Source organism: Stigmatopora argus, chromosome 14 (assembly GCF_051989625.1).
Source record: "Stigmatopora argus isolate UIUO_Sarg chromosome 14, RoL_Sarg_1.0, whole genome shotgun sequence".
NCBI lineage: Eukaryota > Metazoa > Chordata > Actinopteri > Syngnathiformes > Syngnathidae > Stigmatopora > Stigmatopora argus.
Genome location: NC_135400.1, coordinates 8,489,068 through 8,509,563, shown reverse-complemented (window position 1 = coordinate 8,509,563; position 20,496 = coordinate 8,489,068). Strand labels below are relative to the sequence as shown.

The window sequence follows — 20,496 nt, the reverse complement described above, 5'->3', positions numbered from 1 at the left end:
CCATTTTTGCTCTCATTTCCCTCCTCCTTACATCCTTTCAAACTTGCTCACACCCTAGTCACTCTTTCTGGTTCTGTCTGGAAAATACCATAATGTTTTTGCCTGCTTCCGCATCTTTGATTCCTTAACATTGCACTTATTCTCAGCCTCTTGAAAGTGCAAAGCAGAAGTAAGGCTGCTCATATGACAGTGACTACAATAATGCTTTCCTTAAAATTTTGTGAAATTGGGTATTTTAATCTGGCTAGATTAAGAAATTAAAATCTAATTTAAATCTAATCTTTCACAATTTGTTGGGAAAAGTAACATGTACACCACAAGTGTCAAAGTGGCGGCCCGTGGGCTAAATCTGGCCCACCTCATCATTTTGTGTGGCCCGAGAAAGTACATGATGAGTGCCAACTTTCTGTTTTATGATGAAATTCAAATGAAGATTGTAGATTATTTCCTGTGTTTCCTCATTTTAAATCAATAATTGCAAAAAAAATGTACTAATTTGAATGTCCAAAAATGATCTATCGATTAGCACGATTGAGAAAGCTGTCAATTTATTAATCGATTAATTTTGGCAGCCCAATTGGAAGACATAACGGCCCTCCGGATGTAATTGAAACTACCACGTGGCCTGCGACAAAAAAATGAGTTTGACACCCCTGATGTATACAAAAGAGCCAACTACTACAAAAAGTCAAGTTAGTAATATTAAAAACAAAAAGGTTCACCGTTTATGTTCTCTTATTTAAGGATGTGTTCCATCTTGCTGCTAAAATAGATTAGAAATTGTCTAGAAGTGCATTGCTAAAGCGAAACCGACACTAATGGACAATGATGACAACATCCATATGTTGTTAGTGCATTTACTGTAGGTGCACATTTGTGCCAGATATATCATATTGTTAAACAACAATTTTGTTGTTATTACTGTTCATCTACATTGATCGCTTGGAATGAGCTCTTCCTGACCCACCTTCCGCCTCTGCTCTCCCTTTTCCCCCCCTGATACCGCTGTCTCTTCACTCTAATTTAATCACCCAACTTCCTGTTTACCTGCCTCTGAAGTCACGTTTATGGGAGAATGTGAGCAGCTGAGCAAATGTGGTTATCCATTATCCAAACTCATCAGAGCGGCCATCCTGTTTTGCCAAGCTCAAATCTCAAGAAATTGTGTTTTGATTGAAAAAGACTCAAAACTGACAAAAAAGAATTGCCTGTCTAAAACCATCAAATTAACACGAGTAAATCCTCCCAGTCTAAATGAATTGGACATCTATCAATGTCAGTGACAGGAAACATTTTTTTTAAATTAATATTATACTGATGTCATCGTTGTACTCAACAATTCTAAAAAAAAGTACCTATAAGTATTAAAAAAAAATGTAAGTCAGCTGGGATAGGCTCCAGCACCCCCCCATGACCCGAGTGAGGATAGAGTGGTTCAGAAAATGAACGAATGAATAATCATCTACAATAAAAGTACTTGAATTACTTAATAAAATTGATTTATTGCCCATGCTTAATTTATAGATTTTAGATTTCATGATTTTACTTTGTCAGTTTTTTTGTTTTACATATTTGAACGTCATTACCTAATACCCTGGACATAGAGTACTATAGTTCCAAGAGTTGGCAGTCCATAGTTACCTAGCAACAGCTTTCTCACCCGCTGTCAAGGTTATCTTGCTGGTGGCTAACATTTGTCCAAGAAACATTACACACAGATTATGTATATGAACACACCGATTTGAATGCCACACGCATTGTTCAGAGCCAGTAAGCATTTGCCCATGCTGCTTTTCGGTCCACCTTTATGTGGATTAAAATGTGTATCTCTTCGTGTACAGCAAATACTACTTCATTCCATTGCCTTTTTTTACCTGCCCTTATTTATTTCCTATGGGCATGCTATAATTTCATTACAATGACATCGAGCATTAGTTCAACAGTTTGAGAAATTAGATTTGTTCAACACAAATTGCTGATGTTCCAATAATGTAACTGTGTCTGAATATGGGACAATTCTGGATGAGATACTGTAAGACACCCTACTGCATTGTTACTGTCTATGCAGCTTAGTATCTATCATCCATAATGCCACCAGTGACATGACCTTAAAAAACAAGAACAACAGATCAAAATAAGACCCTTTGGTTAACCCTGAGAGAAGGGACCGATTCTGTTGCTAAACACCCGTAAGACAACACTTGTGCACTTTTGGGAGCAACTACAGTAGATGTGTAACCCATTAACACTGCCAGTAAAAAGTCGCACAAAATGTTTTGCTATGTAAAACTGTTCGAAAGAGCGATTCGTTCCTTTGTGTTCATCAGCGGAAACAATGATGGTTCAGGTTTGGCCATTAATCAATCATTCTTGATGTTTTGGGAAAACTCAGACTATATATTTTTGATTATGGCAAAACTTCCATTTTGACAAATGTGCGATTCTGATTTATTTTGCTCTAATGCACGTGTCAAACTGGCGGCCTGGGGGCCAAATCTGGCCCGCCGCATCATTTTGTGTGGCCCAGGAAAGTAAATCATGGGAGCCTACTTTCTGTTTTAGGCTCAAATTAAAATGAAGAATATAGATGTATATTACATTTCCTGATTTTCCCCCTTTTAAATCAATAATTGTATTTTTTAATCATTTTTTTCAGTTTTTAGTTCAAAAATCAGTTTGTAAAATCGAAAAATATTTTAAAAAAGCTAAAATAAACATTGTTTTAGATCTATAAAAAAACTGAATATTCAGGGCTTTTAATCCAGTTATTTTAATCTATTTATAAAAAAAATCTAAATATTATATCTAAAATGGTCCGGCCCACATGAAATCGAGTTGACGTTAACGCGGCCCGCGAACAAACCCAAGTTTGACACCCTTGCTTTAATGGATCACGTATATGATAGATGCCAAGGGGGAGAATATTTATTTTATACTTGATATTTGAAATGCTACGCTGTGCAAGCCTTCACAGCGGTGTACTGTACTTGCCAAAATGGCTATTTGAACTTTGACATTTCGGTATCAAGATGAATTATAACTACGTTTACTGTTCAGTAAATATTTCCTAATAAAACCAACAAAATCTGTTGCTGTCGAACACAGCTAAGATGATATTAATTGGCATGAGTGGATCTCATTATGGTCAGATTAAGCTCTCTGATGCAGTCCAGACTGTGCCAGTGTCAGTGGGAAAGTTCTAAAAGCTCCCAAAAGTCATTCGAGTAAAGTAGAATAAAGACATAAGAGAATGTATGATATGAAATTTTAAAATAAATTGTTGTCAATTGTTTTCGCCGCCGGAATTATTGCTGCTGTAGTGGTTCTCTCACCAGAATTTTGACTGTGATATAAATAGACTTTGCTCAATAACTGTGTAAATGGAGTTTACCTGTGACCCAGAGCAGTGCAAGCATGATACGAAAAGAACATGTGGATATATCGGAAGCCATTTAAAAATATAAATGTTATTCTTTTACACAAACATTTATGCAAAGCTCCTTATTTTTTTAATTTCCTCATGTAACATTATTTTTTCATCTTTACAGGGTAGTTAACATTTATTATGGTCAGTGTGACAATAGGCTTAAGTGGGCAGAACTCAGAAGAAGCCTGTGATTACTGCTGAACAATTACATCATCATAACACACACGTGCACACAGACTGTAAAACAGGGGTGGGGAACCTTTTTAACAGAGCGAACCATAAACAATTCATATTTTCAAATGTTATGCATACTCATTGATTAGCAACAGCGTAATAATGTTATTAAAATAATTCGGAGACCTTTTGTACTTTATGTGGTGGAATGACTAAAAATGCACATATTTTCATCCAATTTTACTTTTAAAATCGGAGTACGGCTCTCAAGGATGCAGAAGAGTCTAATGAAAAAAAAGCAGCGCTAGAGGTAGTGACACTCCTATTGGTGCGTACAGGACTGTGTTCTCTCACCAGTGGTTTCCATATTTTACCTCACAGGTTAGCGGAGAGCCATCTGCACCCATCAAAAGAGCCACATATGGCTCCCGAGTCATAGATTCCCTACCCGTGCTGTGGAGTCATAGTTTATGAGCAGTGCACAGTGCAATGCACTAGCTCTACATTGACCATTGAACTGTCTGTAGGGCCTTTGTCTCCCGAGTGACTCCAAACAGATTATGAGAAGCTCCAGAAGGCCTTTTGATGCCTGGGACTGTCAGTAATGTTTTTCTCCAGTGGCTCACTCTGTCCCTGGGCATGACTCATCGTGATTATCCCCAGCTCACAGAACCACCAAGCACCTTTTTCTTCAGGGTCAATCCATTTCAAGATGTATCTGCTTCTACATTTTTCGTCCCTTTTCTCCTTTTCTCAAGACACTCTCCTGTCACTTGCTACTCTTTTCCTCCATATTCCCGCTGCTCTACTTTGACTTTGTTTCCTATCCTCACTCTCATTTCAATGCTTTTTTTCCCCATCATCCTCTTATTTCATCCCTGCCGGCCAGTAAACTTCCATTTATTTTCTTCTCTTATAGTGGCTCTGTTCACCCTCTTTTGGCTTTTTCTTCACACAAAAATAATGTTAGGGATCACACAGCATTTCTCAGCTGTACCTTACCAGCTGTGATAACACTAATTTCTCATGGCATTTTGGTCTAGAGGCTATTTAGCGCTGCTTTTGTTTGGGTGAACAATTAACTGTGTTGACATGCCAATCAGAAGAAAATAATTGTCGCTTTTGATGATCACTGTGTCACATTTCCATTTTTGTAAACTCAATTGATGCATTTGACGGTGATTGATATCCAATCCATCGGAACTGAGAGGCATTTTTTTCCCCTGCACATTCAGGTACACGTGACAATGACATCAACGGTCCCTGAAGTGTCAGAGAGTTGAATCCAGCAGAGGGACGCTCACATCTGACTCCAGATATAGCTCATAAACCAGGCTGCCTGCCCAGCACGTGAACATGTGAGTCTTATGAAAAATATTCAGATGAAATCCTCGAGTAGTATCAGATCGTTTAGTAGTTCAATTATCCAGTAAGTACTCTGTGTTACAATGAGGTTTCCTAAACATCCTAGAACATAAGTGGGTGATTCATTGAGTATGTGTTACGAGCTGCAGAGACAGAAGTATGGTTGGTCCCTGAAGCAGTTGACTCGAAACAAGAAAGTGTGTTACAAGATTTATCAAACTCAAAAACACACGCAAATAGAAAAAGGAAGTAACAAAAAGTCCATGTCAAAACGTCAACAATGATCTAAAAAAAATGGGGTAGCTAAGACAGTGAGCAAAGTGCCACAAGGGGAGGATACGAGTACAAAGAAAAAAGCTGCTCAATACATATACAAGGAAAAGGATCAGAACAAGTACAGCAACAACTAAATAAAAAACAACCTACCGCCACACCCTTAGGCTCCATAATGCAAAATAGAACCAGGCCAGCAGCAGAATGTGACAGTATGAAAGTAATCCTAATGCTATTTTTATGTGATTTTACTCTGCCAACAAATGTACCAAAAGAGGTCAATAGGACACAAGAATTAGTGCAAAACATAGAGCAGTGTTGTGCAATAGTACTAAATTAGGTCTTGATTTCTTAGTTGCAAAGAAAGTCTGTGTTACAACAGTGGCTAAAAAAGTGTAGAATGTGATCATCAAAATCTGAAATAAACAAAATTACAGATACGCTACAATATAGAAAATAAATAACATACAAAATACATACTTATGCACCCTAAACAGGTTTTTGTGCTAGCTTTATATTTTACATAAGTTGCATTTCCAATTAAATACATGGAATTGTGACATAAGTCTCACGCCATAGCTTCCACGTTAATCAGTGGAGGGAAACGTGAGGTTAGAGTTTAACATGCTTTGGAAATTGTTGTCAACATTTTCACCTTGTTTTCAATGGGCACACATTTATTAATTGATCAAATTTCCGTACGCCTTATTCTCACAAGAGTCATTGGGTTGCTGGACCCTGTTCAAATGATTCAATGGATTTTTTTAGACACCACAAATGCAATAAAATCTTAATCAGTTCATGCTCATTACTATGAAGAACGTTGAAACAAAAGTGGTATTTATAAATCTCTGTGACAGCAAAATGGTGGTCAAACTCTTACTTAAAAATGTTGTTAGGACCGTGCAATGATGGATTGGTTGAGGGAGTTTGGCTTTTAAAGTGACTAATATAATTAACTACCTTTTTTACATTCCTGAATTCTCACCATTGTTCATTCATGTATAACTCTCAAATTATAGTTCCACGGAAACACATTCTCAATTCAATTTAAAGGGAAGTGGTCTTTTACTGTGCTTAAGTTGATTTAAAATAACACACTGAAGTCCCTGAAGCTAAGCAAGCACCCAACTTTCTTTTGCTCACTCTGATTTGTCAACCTGCTAAAAGCCCCTTTGTATGTTGCCTATTCACACACCCTAAGCAGTGGAAAGCTTTGGGCTGTTACTCAGAAGAGGTGTGTGTGTAAGTATGTGTGTGTGGTAGAGTTACATTGAGAACAACAGCCTGATTGTACTTAATCTGTAGCTACTGTCTAAACCATCTTTCTTGATCGAAATCCAGCCCTGCATTGAGCCGTTTTATGGTTTAATTCTGTGTAACAGATTGAATTCAGCAATTCACACCAGACATTTTGCTACTTTTAGAAAATAGTGTTAAGGTAGACCAAAATGTAAAATTTAAATATTAGGCGTACAATAGCTTTACGTTTATAAATTCGTTCCGATAACAAATATCGTAATTTTTGGACTGTAAACGGCTACTTTTTTCCTTTACTTTGAACCCTGAGGCTTATTTATGGCTTTTTGACAGGGTAATGACCTATATGTCTTTTGGTGTAAATAATGTGGTGGCCTGCACTTTAGAGTCTAGTATGGTTTGTATGGTTTATATATGAATGGCCAGTATGTAGGTGGCAGCACCACCAAAAATTATCCTGTATTGTTGGAGACAGTCAGTGTTTCCAGATTTAGCGGATTCTCGGGGCAGGAGGGAAATACATTGGATGCATTGATAAAATTTGGGCTCCCTTTGAGAAAATATGTCATCTTGAACAAGAGGTGGAATTTGGGCTGCTTTTATTGAACTGGGCGAGGTCTATGGTCTTGAGCAGGAGACAGTCTTTATGATCTGCCAAACCTGGAAAACCACCAAACTAATTTTTGCATTTTCAAGCATTTAGACAGAGATGTGGGTGGGCGTGTTATCAAGATTTCAACAAATCATCATCTCTGTTTAAACAATATGAAGGTTTAGAGAAATTTGTGGCTTTTCCCTTCATTGTTGGGTAAACAACTCGTTAAATTATGATTATTTTTTTTCCTGAAGAGAACCTCACTTCTGGAAATGTTCAAACTATAAAACACATCTGACTAAGATGACCTGATCAAGCGCCCCAAATGTTACAGGTGTATCTGGGATAGTTTGCATGGGCTCCAGCACCCCCTGTGACCCTTGCGAGCATAAGCGGTTCAGAAAATGAATGAATAAATTACAAGCTTCTGTATAACTCACAAGATATTCTTTGAATTCAAGACCATAATTATTCATGACATAATAATATAATAATCATGAGTCAAACCAGAGGGGGTGAATAATTTCAACGCAGGGGAGAGGAGAGGATGGAAGCAATGTGCGAAGGGATCAAGATGCGAGGATGAAGAGAAGGGCTCGCGAATGAGATGGAAAAAAGGATAGCAACAAGTTAGATAACATGAAATGGGGTCAAGTACTGTAAGGATGGGGTGTTAAAGACAGAGAAAATGAAAATGACAAGAAAACTTGAAGGCTAGATACTAACACAAGACAAAGATAATTTTTTAATTCTTAGTATGTATTGTATGAGACTAACCCTAGTGGACTGGTAGATCTGATGCTCTAATCCGCAATGTCAGATTATCTGTAATCTCATACTGAAACACACACGAAAGCAGAGTTTGGGAACCTATGGCTCGCGGGCCAGACATGTCGATTTTGATGGGTGCATATGGCTCTCATTTGGAACCCGCTCAGACCGAGGGGGCAATTTAGAGTGTCCGACCAGTCTACCCTGTATGTTTCGGGATTTTGGAGGAAACCGGAGTACCTGGAGAAAACCAACGCAAGCCCAGAGACAACATGCAAACCCCAAATATCCTTTAAATAATTGAAACGTTGTATTAGGCACACTCATTTTAAATTGTCAGTCCACCTGGGATCGTCAAAAGTGTTGTGCATGCACAAAATTCTGCTCGTGTGGTTTTACGAGCGAGCAATGAAGTGTTCTTGAGCATTGAGTTATTATTCCCAAGCATTATAAAGAGGTCTACTTTAAACTTCATCAATGACACCCAGTGTATGTTTCCTGTAATCAGTTCCACCCATTCTAGCCTTTCAAAGGTACTTGCTGTTTTTCTCCAAAATCCTACAATCCCAATAGAAACCTTTACACAACACCTGCTACTCAGTGCAACCGAGTAAATTAACACCATTTGATATTTTGAGAGCAAACCCGAAAATAGAATTCAGAAAAAAAGGAGCAGGAGTGGCAGGAAAGGTAACAGGAAAAAAATGTGGAGGACTTGCCATCAACACGTAACATAAGCACCTCAGCGTGCACAAACAATCTGAACAAAATTACATGTTCTGCATGTGTTGCACAGCTGTACACAAATTGCCCATCAGGCAGAATATAAACAACAGTGCACATTGGTTCAGGAAAAGCCGTTCTTCATCTGCATTGGCTGACAGGCTTCAAACGACAATGTGGCTTAAATAACACACACCTACTGCAGTGATCAAAGGAAGGAGGCGGCTGTTGGCACCACATATGCAATATACTGTACACACTTGCAACGAGCTAAAGCTCTGTTATCTTGCTAAATGTCAGCTTTAAGTACCAACCATGAAATCCTCAAAGAACCTTTACCAATTTGTGCACACGTACACACACACATACACATTCTGTCTGGACAGTAAGTTATATTTATGCAGTAAAGCGAAGTAGTCACAGAAAACATTCTCTCTTCTGGGGATAAAAAAAAACAGATTTACATGATTGGTCGAGTTCATCTGGATAACAAAAACAGACAGAATGAAAGCCATAAGATTATCTATTATATAGTAATATTTGAAGCGAACTGTGAGTTTGTTGTCCGACTAAATGACTTAAAACACAAAATCTAAATTAATTGAACCTTGAACCTTTTGTATTTTCATGGTTGAGTAGATGTTAATGATAAAAAACAATAAAATTACCAGCCTGCCAATGGGTTCTATCAATAATAGTTCATAATGTGTCTGAACTAGTGTGTCATCAAGTTCCTTCCTCAGAAGGCAATTACTCTACAAGTTCTCACCAGGTACAGCCTTTCATCCAAAGTCAGCTGAGATATGCTCCAGCACCCTGCTGCCCTGACAAGGTTAAGCATTGTTCATAACAAATGAGATTTTTTTTACGCAAGATGACTGAAACTTTATATTCTGGACGACTTAAGCAAAAATGAGTTATACCCCACATTTAAAAATGTAATTATGTAATCCCAAAAACATGCGCGGTAGGCTGGTTGAACACTCTAAATTCTCCCAAGGTACAAGTGTGAGTGGTTATTCATCTCATTTTACCAACCAGTTCAGGGCCTCCACCTACTGCCCACAGTTATCTAGGATAGGCTCCAGAACCCCATGAACCTTGTGAGGATAAATGGTACGGAAAATAAATGAATGAATGACAAAAAATACTATAAAGGCGGCACAATGAAAACGTCACACCAGTGTAATGAGGGGTAAAGCTAGTGAGTCACATGTTCTAGCATGAGACCATTGCTGTCCAAGCAGACAGAGAGGTTTTAGTTCTGAGAGACAGAATGGTGATGCTCAAAAATGCCTAAGGCAAAACTCTCACTGAATAATAATGTCTGTTTTTCATCATTTTCTATCCATTTTTCTACTAAAGGAGGCTAAAGGCTTCCACAGCAATATTGCCAAGTTCTTCCAGCTGTTTTGAGGATTACATACAGATGGTGTAATCATCACAAGTTCACTGAAAATCTCAAAGCAGTAGTCAACACATACAGTATTTAGTAAGAGCACAATTTTCCTGGAAAATGATCTGATCCACATATCTTTATCCAAATCAACATGCGAGGCATCCCCACACCCACAGACAAGTTAGGATGAATTGTTTATGATTTAGGGAAATGTGGGGGCATTACCGATTGGTTTAATTCCTGTACTAAATACTTCAAATACTTCGTTTATCATTGTTGGACTGACTAAATGAAAAGGACTCAGATCTCATGTGAAAGAGATTTTAGCAGACGGCAACAATATGAATTCAACTTTTTCAGTGCAATTGGTGATGATAGATGTTTAATTGTCTGGCTCTTTTGCTATGAATTTAAACGAGTTAATCATAAATAGACATTCACTCGTTCATTCGCTGTATGACCTTCTGGTTTAAATAATTGCACAGCTGTCGCTATCAATGGCAGCCATTGAGTTAAGAATTTATACTCTGAACTATGTGTCCAACTCCTGAGGATAATATTAAACCTGGATCTTGCTGTTGAATAATTATGGGTAAACCAGGTTAAAAAAATGTCAACGTAATAATATTCACATGCATATGAGTGATCAAAAGGCTCTAAAAAAAACAAAAAGCAGCTCTTAACAGTACACATCTTTGTGAGGGTAAACGTCCCTCAAGAGAAACACCAATAAAAGAAAATGGCACAGCAGTGTGTGAAAAAATAATCCACTGGGAGAAAAAAAAAAAATTGACGGTGTACTGGAAACATGGCATTTGAAATCAAGTATCAATTCACATACAGTACTTTATTCATGCATGCTACACATTCACATTTTTTGTATGACAGGTTAATTCAAGTCTATTTATTTCAATACATACTATTTGGTGCGCAACATCTGCTTCAGCAGTGCATCCCAGACGTACTTTGCAATACAGTATATGAGTCTACATTTACAAACGTGTATCCTAAAGACGAGTCATACTGATCCTGACTTCCTTCCTCTTGTATGAGGATGTACTGCCCTGAGCTACACAATTTAGAAGCAGGATAACAAAGAGTCACAAACAGTAAGCCTAAATTCAAAATTAACACCAATGTGAACCTGCATTTTGCCGAGTGATTCTGCCTAAAACTGAAAGACCCATTTTTTCTCAGCTAAAGGTCAGATTTTCTCATTTGAATCTACTTTTAAAAATCATATTTATATTTTAGCAAATCGGAAAATGAAAAAAAAGAATAGAACGCACCACCACCAGATATGATATGCACAAATTGCATGAAATTTTAGTTCAACTAGCATCAAATGACTTATTTAATTATTTTATTAGAACGGTCAGTATCCAACAGATCAGATCAGAGAAAACAATAAGAAAATTAGAATATACAATAGAAGCAGTTAAATAGAATAATATCTCTATAGTTTTGCTTGCAACATAAGGTCTTTGTCCATCCATCCATTTTCTATTCTATTTATCCTCATTAGACTCATATGCGAGATGGAGATGGTCCCATCTGAACACACAGCTCCTTTCTTATTATTCGATAAACGGGAGATAACATTGAAAATAGTAGGTCTGAGTCATATATCGATATAAAAATTGTATCACTATCTATTTTAAAATGTTGTATGGACATTGTCCATACCAATATTTTGACCTTATGGGGCTTGAACTTTGAATAAGGTACTCCTCTTGTTCCCATTACACCCATTCATAGGTCTAAGTACAAATGACTTTCCGGTAAGGAAAACCATTAACAAACAAACAGGGCAAAGGCAGTTAGTTTATAATGACAGCATATAGTTGAGAGTCTCGGAGACCAACAAACAAGCATGTTTAACGCCAATGTGACGTTAACACAGACCTGTTTGTCATCAAGCATTAAACATGTTGCTCACAGGACAGCTGTGCTGGGGTGTTGAGTGGTTGTTTGTGGAAAAAAAAGAGAGAAACACAAGTCTGGTTTGTGGTGGAAATAGGTGGCTGAGTGCTGCGTAGGGGTATCTATGTTCTGTGGTGAATATGTCTTAGGTCCATGTGTATGTGTGCACATGTGTGTACTAGATAGTCTAACTATGGCTGTGACAGGCAGCCAGCCATTTGCTCCAACTTAGGCCACTTATGTGGTGTACACACATACGCGTGCACACACACACACACCTGGCACCATCGGGAGAGCCATCATCAGCCTGCCCTTTGCGCCACATGAGGTTGTGGCCTTGACGTGAGGTCAGGGTTTGTCGATTGTCGGTTTCACTGGTAGTGCACGGCTCAATTGGTTGCCATTGATGGTGATAGGGGTCTAATAATGTGGCTCTTCCATCTTCCTTCCATCCTTCCGTTGTGAATTTTTAGTTTAGCACTAGTAGACGTCCAAGCCATTTGAGCTGGGAGGCCTGGCAGCAAATGAATGCATGCTCATTCGCTGCCAGCTTCCTCGAGAAATTGGTTGGACGTCTATCTATCGGCGTCGATGGCAGCCTTAATGGCGCTTTCTTCCCTTGAACGTGTGCCTAGTGGCCTAAGACTGATCTGCGCACGGGGGGAAATGATTAGGATTCTTCCTTTGTTCGTTTCTTAAGTGCAAAGTGATAGAAAAGGAGTGAGGCTAATGCACATCAAACCTCTTGATAGCATGTCTTTTCATTTTCTCTCACCCATCTTTGTGTGTTGATATGCAAGGCTGGCAAAGGAGGGGAGCAGATGATTTTATCCACACCACTGCACATTCACAAAGCAGCACGCAGGCAGAGTGGAAGGATTCACATGCTGTCAGCCAGAGTCAGAGCAGTGTTAACTGTGCTCTGGCGGCTGCTGGTCGCCTTGGGGAGAGAAATACGATAGAATTGCAGCTTTGTGGGAAGCATGTAGTATGTATCCACACTTTATCCTTTAACATTAGTGCGAAAAACTCCAGATACAGTATTTATGCGTTCTGAATCCAAATTGGAGTCAGCTGGTTTTCAGTATCTGCAGATACCAATTCCAGATCAGATGCCTCGGCAATGTATTAACCCTTAATAGGGAGGGCAAATGACTGAATTTTCGTCATCACTAGAAATAAATGCATACAAATCTCGCATGAACATTTGTGCACTTCACATCATGTGTCATTTAGAACACAAGTGTAGCTTACATGATCCAAAATGGATTGTCCACATAAGGGGACGCCAAGTCTTACAATTTTTTGTTGTTGTTATTAATCATTATATTCAACATGTTGTTATGTGGTTTAATAGAAGATGGTGGACACTGTCTCATTTATCTAGAAATATAGGTAATATAATAATTTTAATTTTACTTCAATTAGGAAATCATCATTTTGAGTCGAGATGCTGGAATGCACATTCAGAATTGACCCAACAGGATCCAACTAACCAACTTTAAAACTTTAAAACACACAAGGGAAATTTATTCACACTATTTTTCTGTAGCAGTGTGATTCTCTTCTAACCAATGAAATTGAGGCAATAGTAAATCAATATATTTCCCTTTTGACTTATGTAAAGGCTGTCCAATAATTGTTTTGGTATGATATTAAGCTAAAGCAACATATATTAAAAGCCATGTAGCTGTATGGTTTGAATATATCTTTTTGAATATTGAAATGTTGGGGGTAGGGGACGACTGAGCTCCTTGCCTTAAGATCCAAAACACCATCAGTCACTCCTTCTGCTGCTCATGATTGTATTACACAACACATGGGGAAAAGAACCGTAGAGGAGGTTTATAAATTTGCGTTGATGAAAATGAAGAGTGGCAAGAGCAACCACACAAAAGAAAAAAATTAAACAATGATGAGCGATATACATGTGTTAACGTCTAAATAAGAGAGAAGGGATGGATTGACTGGCAAGGAAAATGTTAAATGGATGAAGGGGGAACAAGCTGATGTAACAGATGGCATAGCTAAACAGCATCCTTGCCCTCACTCTGTTCTTCCATTACCCAACTACTGTGCACATTGTTCAAGCTTCTCTGTCACTTTTGCAAACACTTACTCATCTGTACAGTACCAAAAATAACATCCTAGTTTAATGGGTCACTAGCAAGCAAGTTCAAGGAGAACAAAAGCGCAGAGGAGTTGATAAATTTGGAACTATGAGGGCAGGTAAAGACTACTATACGTTCTCAAGTGCCTAATTAAAAAAAATATTAACCATACAAGCAACTTTACTATCAAATGGCATAATATTTAGCTGTTTAGCAATGTTTATCTGTTAGACTAGCCTTCAAGACAGCAGTCCTCAATCAATCTGGTTGGTACCTTAGAGACACATCAGTCTACGTGACATTTTTTTGTAAACTGCAGAGTTATAGCCTCTGTTCACAGTGAACTTAGTGACGCTAGGCAGACTGGACACTGAAGATAACATCAGAAGATGGTTTACCACCAGAAGCTGGGTTATCGTCTATGAAGTCTAAGAATGTGGTTCCCCACTCACACAGCTCTCTGAGAGCTTACTACATCTATTATGCAAAAGCCCAATTAGCCAGAATAATGAAAAACATCTTCTGTTTGGTAAGAATGAGTGACTCAGTGTGAATATTCCTCTGGCTATATTTTGTTCAGGAATAATGTTGACACAACAAACTGAAATGTCAAAGAAATTAAGACTTTTTGCATCACTTACAGTAAATTCGTCCTTAAAATCCTGAATTCTGACAGTGTGAGTCCCTGAGGGGATTGATAGGCATCATCCTAGAAATAAGTGATATATCTATGATATGCTGCTCAAATCACTGCTATTGTTTCCATTGGTCATGACATTTTTTTGCGTTATCCGAAGACATCTTGTACTTCGGAGGGAATCTGAACATGTACTTTCTACTCCATTAAAGCAAAGTGGTACAGTTGATGAATTCAACTGAAAGACAGACTATACCCTAGACTGGTCGCCAACAGAAAGACAAACACACTCACAATCATACCGCCACCAGCAGGAATCAAGGCTGCACCTGTCCGCACCGAAGTCAGGCAAGCGAACCACTGCACCATCAGGCGTCTCGAGGAAATAAATAATAGTTTTCTGTTGCTGCCATTTCAACATCTTCGAAATCAAGTCAAATGAAGGCTGTAATTGATCATAAATCTTGTTCATTTTAAATTGTTCGGGCTTTTAGATGGCAATTGTGCTGTTGTCCCAATGACACAGCTCTATTAATGTCTTCCTACTGAATTTAGTCACATCAAAAAAGTAAAACCCAAGAGTGGACATGAAATTACAGATAGACAGCAACTAACATATACTATATTTGTAGTAAAAAATAATTATCGTACCAAATAATGAAATGAAATCATTTTTTCTGGCACAGCTAATGATTTCTAACCGCACATTTTATGTGCCAAGCCAAACTAGTCGGGGATCACTGATCTCCGCACAACAGTCCTTGATTTCCAGTATGACTGAGTTGCCTACACATTAGAGTGGGATGGAGGCTATTGCTGGTGCTTTAGTGCCAACAGAAATTGATCAGCATAGAAGAGAGACATACTGTATAGCAAGTGGGAATGTGCTTTTGCTGTGCAGAAACATTGTTTGATATGCAGAAAACCTATAGAGGGAAATTGGGGAAATTTGTCTCCTATCTCACGTTTTTAAGGAGACAATGATAACAAAGGAATTACATTTCTTAAAATGGTTTAACCCCTTCTAGTGCACTTATTGAACTAGTTAGCTATCAATAACAGAGCTAGATGTCCAATCCATTTAGAATTTTGAATCCAAAATTAATTTGACGTCCATTGCCGTCAAAAGAAGGGAAACATGAGCACAGGTAGTCTTTCTTAATTGAATAAATATAGGACATCTATCATTTTCAATACCAGCCAATGAGTTAAATGCTATGAAATTTCACAAAATTGCAGATTCCATGTGTTACTGGGAGCTTAACAAAAATTCAAATCTGTTTTTAATTAGTTTTTGTCTTATTTTCTCTCATCTTATTTTCTGAACCCCTTTATCCTCACTGGGGGGTGGGTACTGGAGCCTATCCCAGCCAACAGTGCGGAGTTGACGGGGGACACCCTGAATTAGTTAACAGCCAATTGCAGGGCACACTGAGTCAAAGAACCATTCACGCTCACACTCGTACCTTAGGGACAATTTAATGTGTTCAAACAGCCTCTACTGCATGTTTTTGGAATGTTGGAGGAAACCGGAGTATACGGAGAAAATCAACAGAGAGAACATGCAAACCCAACACGGGAAGGTTGAAAACCACCAGGGATTGAACCTTCGATATCAGAAAAGTGAGCCGGGTGTGCACGTGCAAAACCTTAATTTTCTTAAATATATTTTTCTCTCCCCCAATTTGTGCTGTCACCCCTGAAGTACAGAGTAATAACTTCACACAGAAACTCTCATTGAATAATCTGTTGAATAACAGGTTGCTAGACTTCCATTTTCTAAAAAAAAAAAATGAAAACACATTTTTTCATCATCCACAAAAAGCTCCAGTTAATTAAAAAAAATCCTAATGTGTCGCCCAAGCCTACTAAAATGCTGTCATCCACAAAACCAGGGTCACACCAATAAGACACCCCCACCCACCCCAGTTCTGCTGCATTACATTCACACTCAAGCTCTCCATGTTCACCACTGTGATGCATGCACCCATATCCCTTTGATGCAACATATATAGGTAGTAAAAAAAAACACCAGCATGACACGGTGCATCTTATAACAATCTCAACACACTTGAGACTTAAATTTTAGAATGCAATTCCTCACTTGCTTTCCCTGGCCGGGGCCTTTGCAGCAGCTTCTGCACTGTAAGCAGGTCCTCGGTCTTCACCGCCTGCAGCAGCTCCTGGTCCTTCCCCATCTTCCACTCTGAGACGCACTAGTACTCCCGCAACATCCTCCGACAGAGGGGCGCTTCAGGCCGGCCTTCCCACGCGGAGAGTGCGCCACCGCTAGCCTCCCCTGCCTCCTTCCTCCCCCGCTCCTCCTCCCCCCCTAGACGAGACCCCTGGAGCTTTTCGGTGTATGATGGTATGAAAGAGCAGAAGACGCGAGTTAGAGAGGGAGGGGGGTGCCCTGGGACGGCGGGATGCTAAATCGTACGTCCACCCCCTTCCTTGGTAGACGATGCACTGATAGATGCGGACGCGACTTGCAGCTGGCTGGGCCGCGAGGTGGTGGTCCACGAGAGAAGGAGGCGGAAGAAAGGCTCTCCGAAACAGGGTTATCCGAAAAGAAAAACGGCAGCGGGGGAATGAAATGCCGCGTATTCGGTATTAAAAAGCGGCGTTCAAGTGCGTCCGTCCGTGACGAGAGGCGCTCCCGGGCTCTGCGGGGTAAAAACACGGTCCGGGGCTGCAGCAGCCATCGTTCGGCTGGCGATTGCTTTGCGCTCCCGCTTTCGATTTGCTCACGAATTTCCCCCGCGTGGGGGCAGGAGTAGTCAGAGAGAAAGAGAGCGTGTGTGTGGAAGAGATGTGCGTGTGTGGAGGGGGAGAGGGGCGGCTGTGGGGGCGCACAACCTACAGCTGGGCCAGCTCGTGGCGCTAACGTGCGTGTGTTGACACTCAGGGCGGAACAGAAGCGAAATATATTTTTTACCGAATATGTTATGTTGCGATCTTTCTTCTCCAGGCAAGGATTTTCAACAACATTTTAAGGTCGAGTTTTTTTTCACTGAAATGAATTGTTATGTAAACAGTCTTGATGACATCATGTCACGCCCAGTGGCGTTGCTATGGTCTGTTGAAGCTCCAAGAAATCCCCAGGGCCCCCCAACCCAAAATGTGTTTTTCCACACATAAATGCACAGTAGTAAATACTGTAGGTCAAGGGTGTCCAAACTATTCCATAAAGGGCCGCAGTGGGTGCAGGTTTTTGTTCCAACTGATCCAGCGAAGACCGTTTAAGAGAAGGATGCCCATTACGTAGATCGCCAAGGTACTATTGGTAGATCGCACGACAATAACATTTTGATCCCTCGCCTCTGTTTAATTTCCTTAGCTAGGCTCTTATAAATTTGAATCAAGAGTGGATATTCACCCCCGTTCCCTGCCGCGCCCATACATGTTGATAGAGTCTAAAGCAGGGGTGTCAGACTCGGGTTGGTTCACGGGCCGCGTTAACGTCAACTCGATGTCATGTGGGCCGGACCATTTAAGATAAACTTAGATAGACTTTTTATAAATTGATTAAAAGAACTGGATTGAAAGCCCTGAATATTCAGTTTTTTATATATCTAAAACAATGTTTATTTTAGCTTTTTTTAAATATATTTTTAGATTTTACAAAATGATTTTTGAACTAAAAACACAAAAAAATGATTAAAAAATTACTATTATTGATTTAAAAGGGGGAAAATCAGAAAATTTAATATACATCTATACTCTTCATTTTAATTTGATCCTAAAACAGAATGTCGGCACTCATGATTTACTTTCCCGGGCCACACAAAATGATGCGTCGGGCCAGTTTTGGCCCCCGGGCCGCCACTTTGACACATGTGGTCTAATGCATCATTACATAATTGCTGAGATTTGTCAGTGGCCTGTAAAAAAGATGGAAGGTTAACTCCTTGAAAAGTAGCTCTTGGAGCAAAAAAGTTTGAACACTCCTGCATCATCTCATGTGTGATACCTTTCCACAAATGGGGTATGTTGGAAGTGCAAGCCGTGGATTGGCTTCTCCCTAACAACATTGAAAAGTAGATCTGGCTGACAATACTATACTCTATATAAAACATTCTAACAGAACAACATCTGTTAGTATAAATTAATAAATTCCTATAAAATAACCTTACACACTTAAGTTTCGCTTTTCCAATGACAGCATCAAGAGCAGGTTGCTACAGCAGATGGGATGGAGCCCCAAAAGTGGCCAATTCTTATAATTTCTGTGTAGTACATTTTGGCAGCCTTTGGGAGCCCCTTTATTCCCCGGGACCCCAAGCAACTGCCTGGCTTGCCTGTAGGCTAGCCCCACCTCTTGTCTTGAATAATTGATGCTAGTGTAACAGATCCAAGTCTTCCGAATGCCTTTAAAAAGAGTTTGCTGGTGGTGCTCTTAGCTCTGCAGTCAGCATGCAGAAACTTCCAAATTCATGGCACATACAAAACCCCCAATGAATTTACTAATAGGCTCCAACTCACAAATGACCATTAATCAGTGGTCATGGATAAATATTGGTAAGACAGAAAACACAAAAATCAGCGCATTATAGTCAAGAACCCTCTCATGTCACATTAATACTAAAAAGTAATATGCCGTGGTGGTTCTTCCGCCTGACTTTGGTGCGGGCAGTCTGGGGTTTGATTCCATCCCACTCGGTGGCAGTGGGAGTGGTTATCTGTCTCTCTGTGTGGCCTACGACTGACTGGCGACCAGTGTAGGGTGTAGTCTGCCTTTCGCCCCAAGACAGCTGGGTTAGGGTCCAGCAAGTCCCGCAACCCTTTTGAGGATGGGCAGTATGGAAGATGAATGAATGATTGAATGAAATATGCCATTGAATTTTCTAGTTCGATATCGATCTCTGTTTAGCCTGGAGTTAAACAAACTTTTTTTCTGTGTGGTGCAACCTCCCACGGTTTTCAACTGCAATGCCTATTTATGTGTGTTTGCGTGTGTGTGCGTGAAACAATGGGCATTACACAGTACATGGATGCTGCTTTCGGCCTCCCCCGCATTCAGAATAAGTTATGCAAGGGGTAAAAAGGAGCATTTCGTACATTTAGAATGCAGTGTATATATTACATGTTTCTCATATTGTGACTCGTGGTGCTTTACCCATTGCTTATATTGATAACAATCAATTTCCACTTATCACGGATTTATTCTATAGATTCTGTATATTATTTTGCACTGCATGAGTAATGCAAACAGTGTCATGAAAAACCTTGGGCAGATCCAAAGTGCCCAATATGCATGTCATTGCATCAATGGGAACATTCAGTGGCATTCAAATTTTTGCGCACTCTGGGCAAACATATCCTGTGTAAACGTTTAACAAAAAAATAATTCCCAAGAAACTTGTATTCATTATGTTAAAATATTTATTTTTAATTCACTGTGCATACTCAACGTAAAGAGTATTTATTAGTACCATTATGTGAGGTTAACATAATATACAGAATGGCAGAAAAGCAAAGAAGAGGCAGTATAATGTGTCAGGTCCTTTACAACAGACCATGTTATTTAATACCCTAAGATTCGATGCAAAATTAAATACATATGACAAATAAAGACAGAAAGAACTGCGTGAGGAGTATTCATTGCGGAACAATGCCCTCCAGTGGTAGATGCAATGCAATTGCTACAGGGCCACCAAAACATGAACCATAGTTGTTGGTTTTGTTTTTGTTTTGGGTTTTTTTTTATATTCTGGGAGGGTCTGGCAGTAAACTATAATTGCCTAGTTGAAGTAAACGACTATCATCGTCAGTTGCACTCAATTGGTTTGTTAACAAGTTTCACACTCATAGTTAAGCAGCCTTTTAAGTTATTCC

The 20,496-nt window shown here is 39.4% G+C and overlaps 1 protein-coding gene and 2 long non-coding RNA genes across 10 annotated transcripts in view; 2 read left to right on the top strand and 1 right to left on the bottom strand.

Annotated features, from left to right (window-relative positions):
- The window catches only part of LOC144087907 (uncharacterized), a 44,132-nt gene extending 31,044 nt beyond the window's left edge, over window positions 1–13,088 (top strand). Inside the window, exons 3-4 of the long non-coding RNA XR_013304785.1 lie at window positions 4,837–4,959; window positions 12,711–13,088. This is a non-coding gene — a long non-coding RNA (uncharacterized LOC144087907). The remainder of the gene's footprint in view (window positions 1–4,836; window positions 4,960–12,710) is intronic.
- The window catches only part of caskin1 (CASK interacting protein 1), a 52,742-nt gene extending 35,295 nt beyond the window's left edge, over window positions 1–17,447 (bottom strand). For 3 of the 7 annotated variants that reach the window (XM_077618017.1, XM_077618018.1, XM_077618021.1), the window contains exon 1: window positions 16,763–17,446. In XM_077618017.1, coding sequence (XP_077474143.1) covers window positions 16,763–16,856 — 94 coding nt within the window. In that variant the 5' untranslated portion in view covers window positions 16,857–17,446. Of the gene's footprint in view, window positions 1–16,762 lie in introns of all 7 variants that reach the window. The other 4 variants (XM_077618020.1, XM_077618022.1, XM_077618023.1 and 1 more) reach the window with 2 other exon arrangements.
- The window catches only part of LOC144088932 (uncharacterized), a 270,343-nt gene that overhangs the window by 236,919 nt on the left and 12,928 nt on the right, over window positions 1–20,496 (top strand). The window lies entirely within an intron of this gene.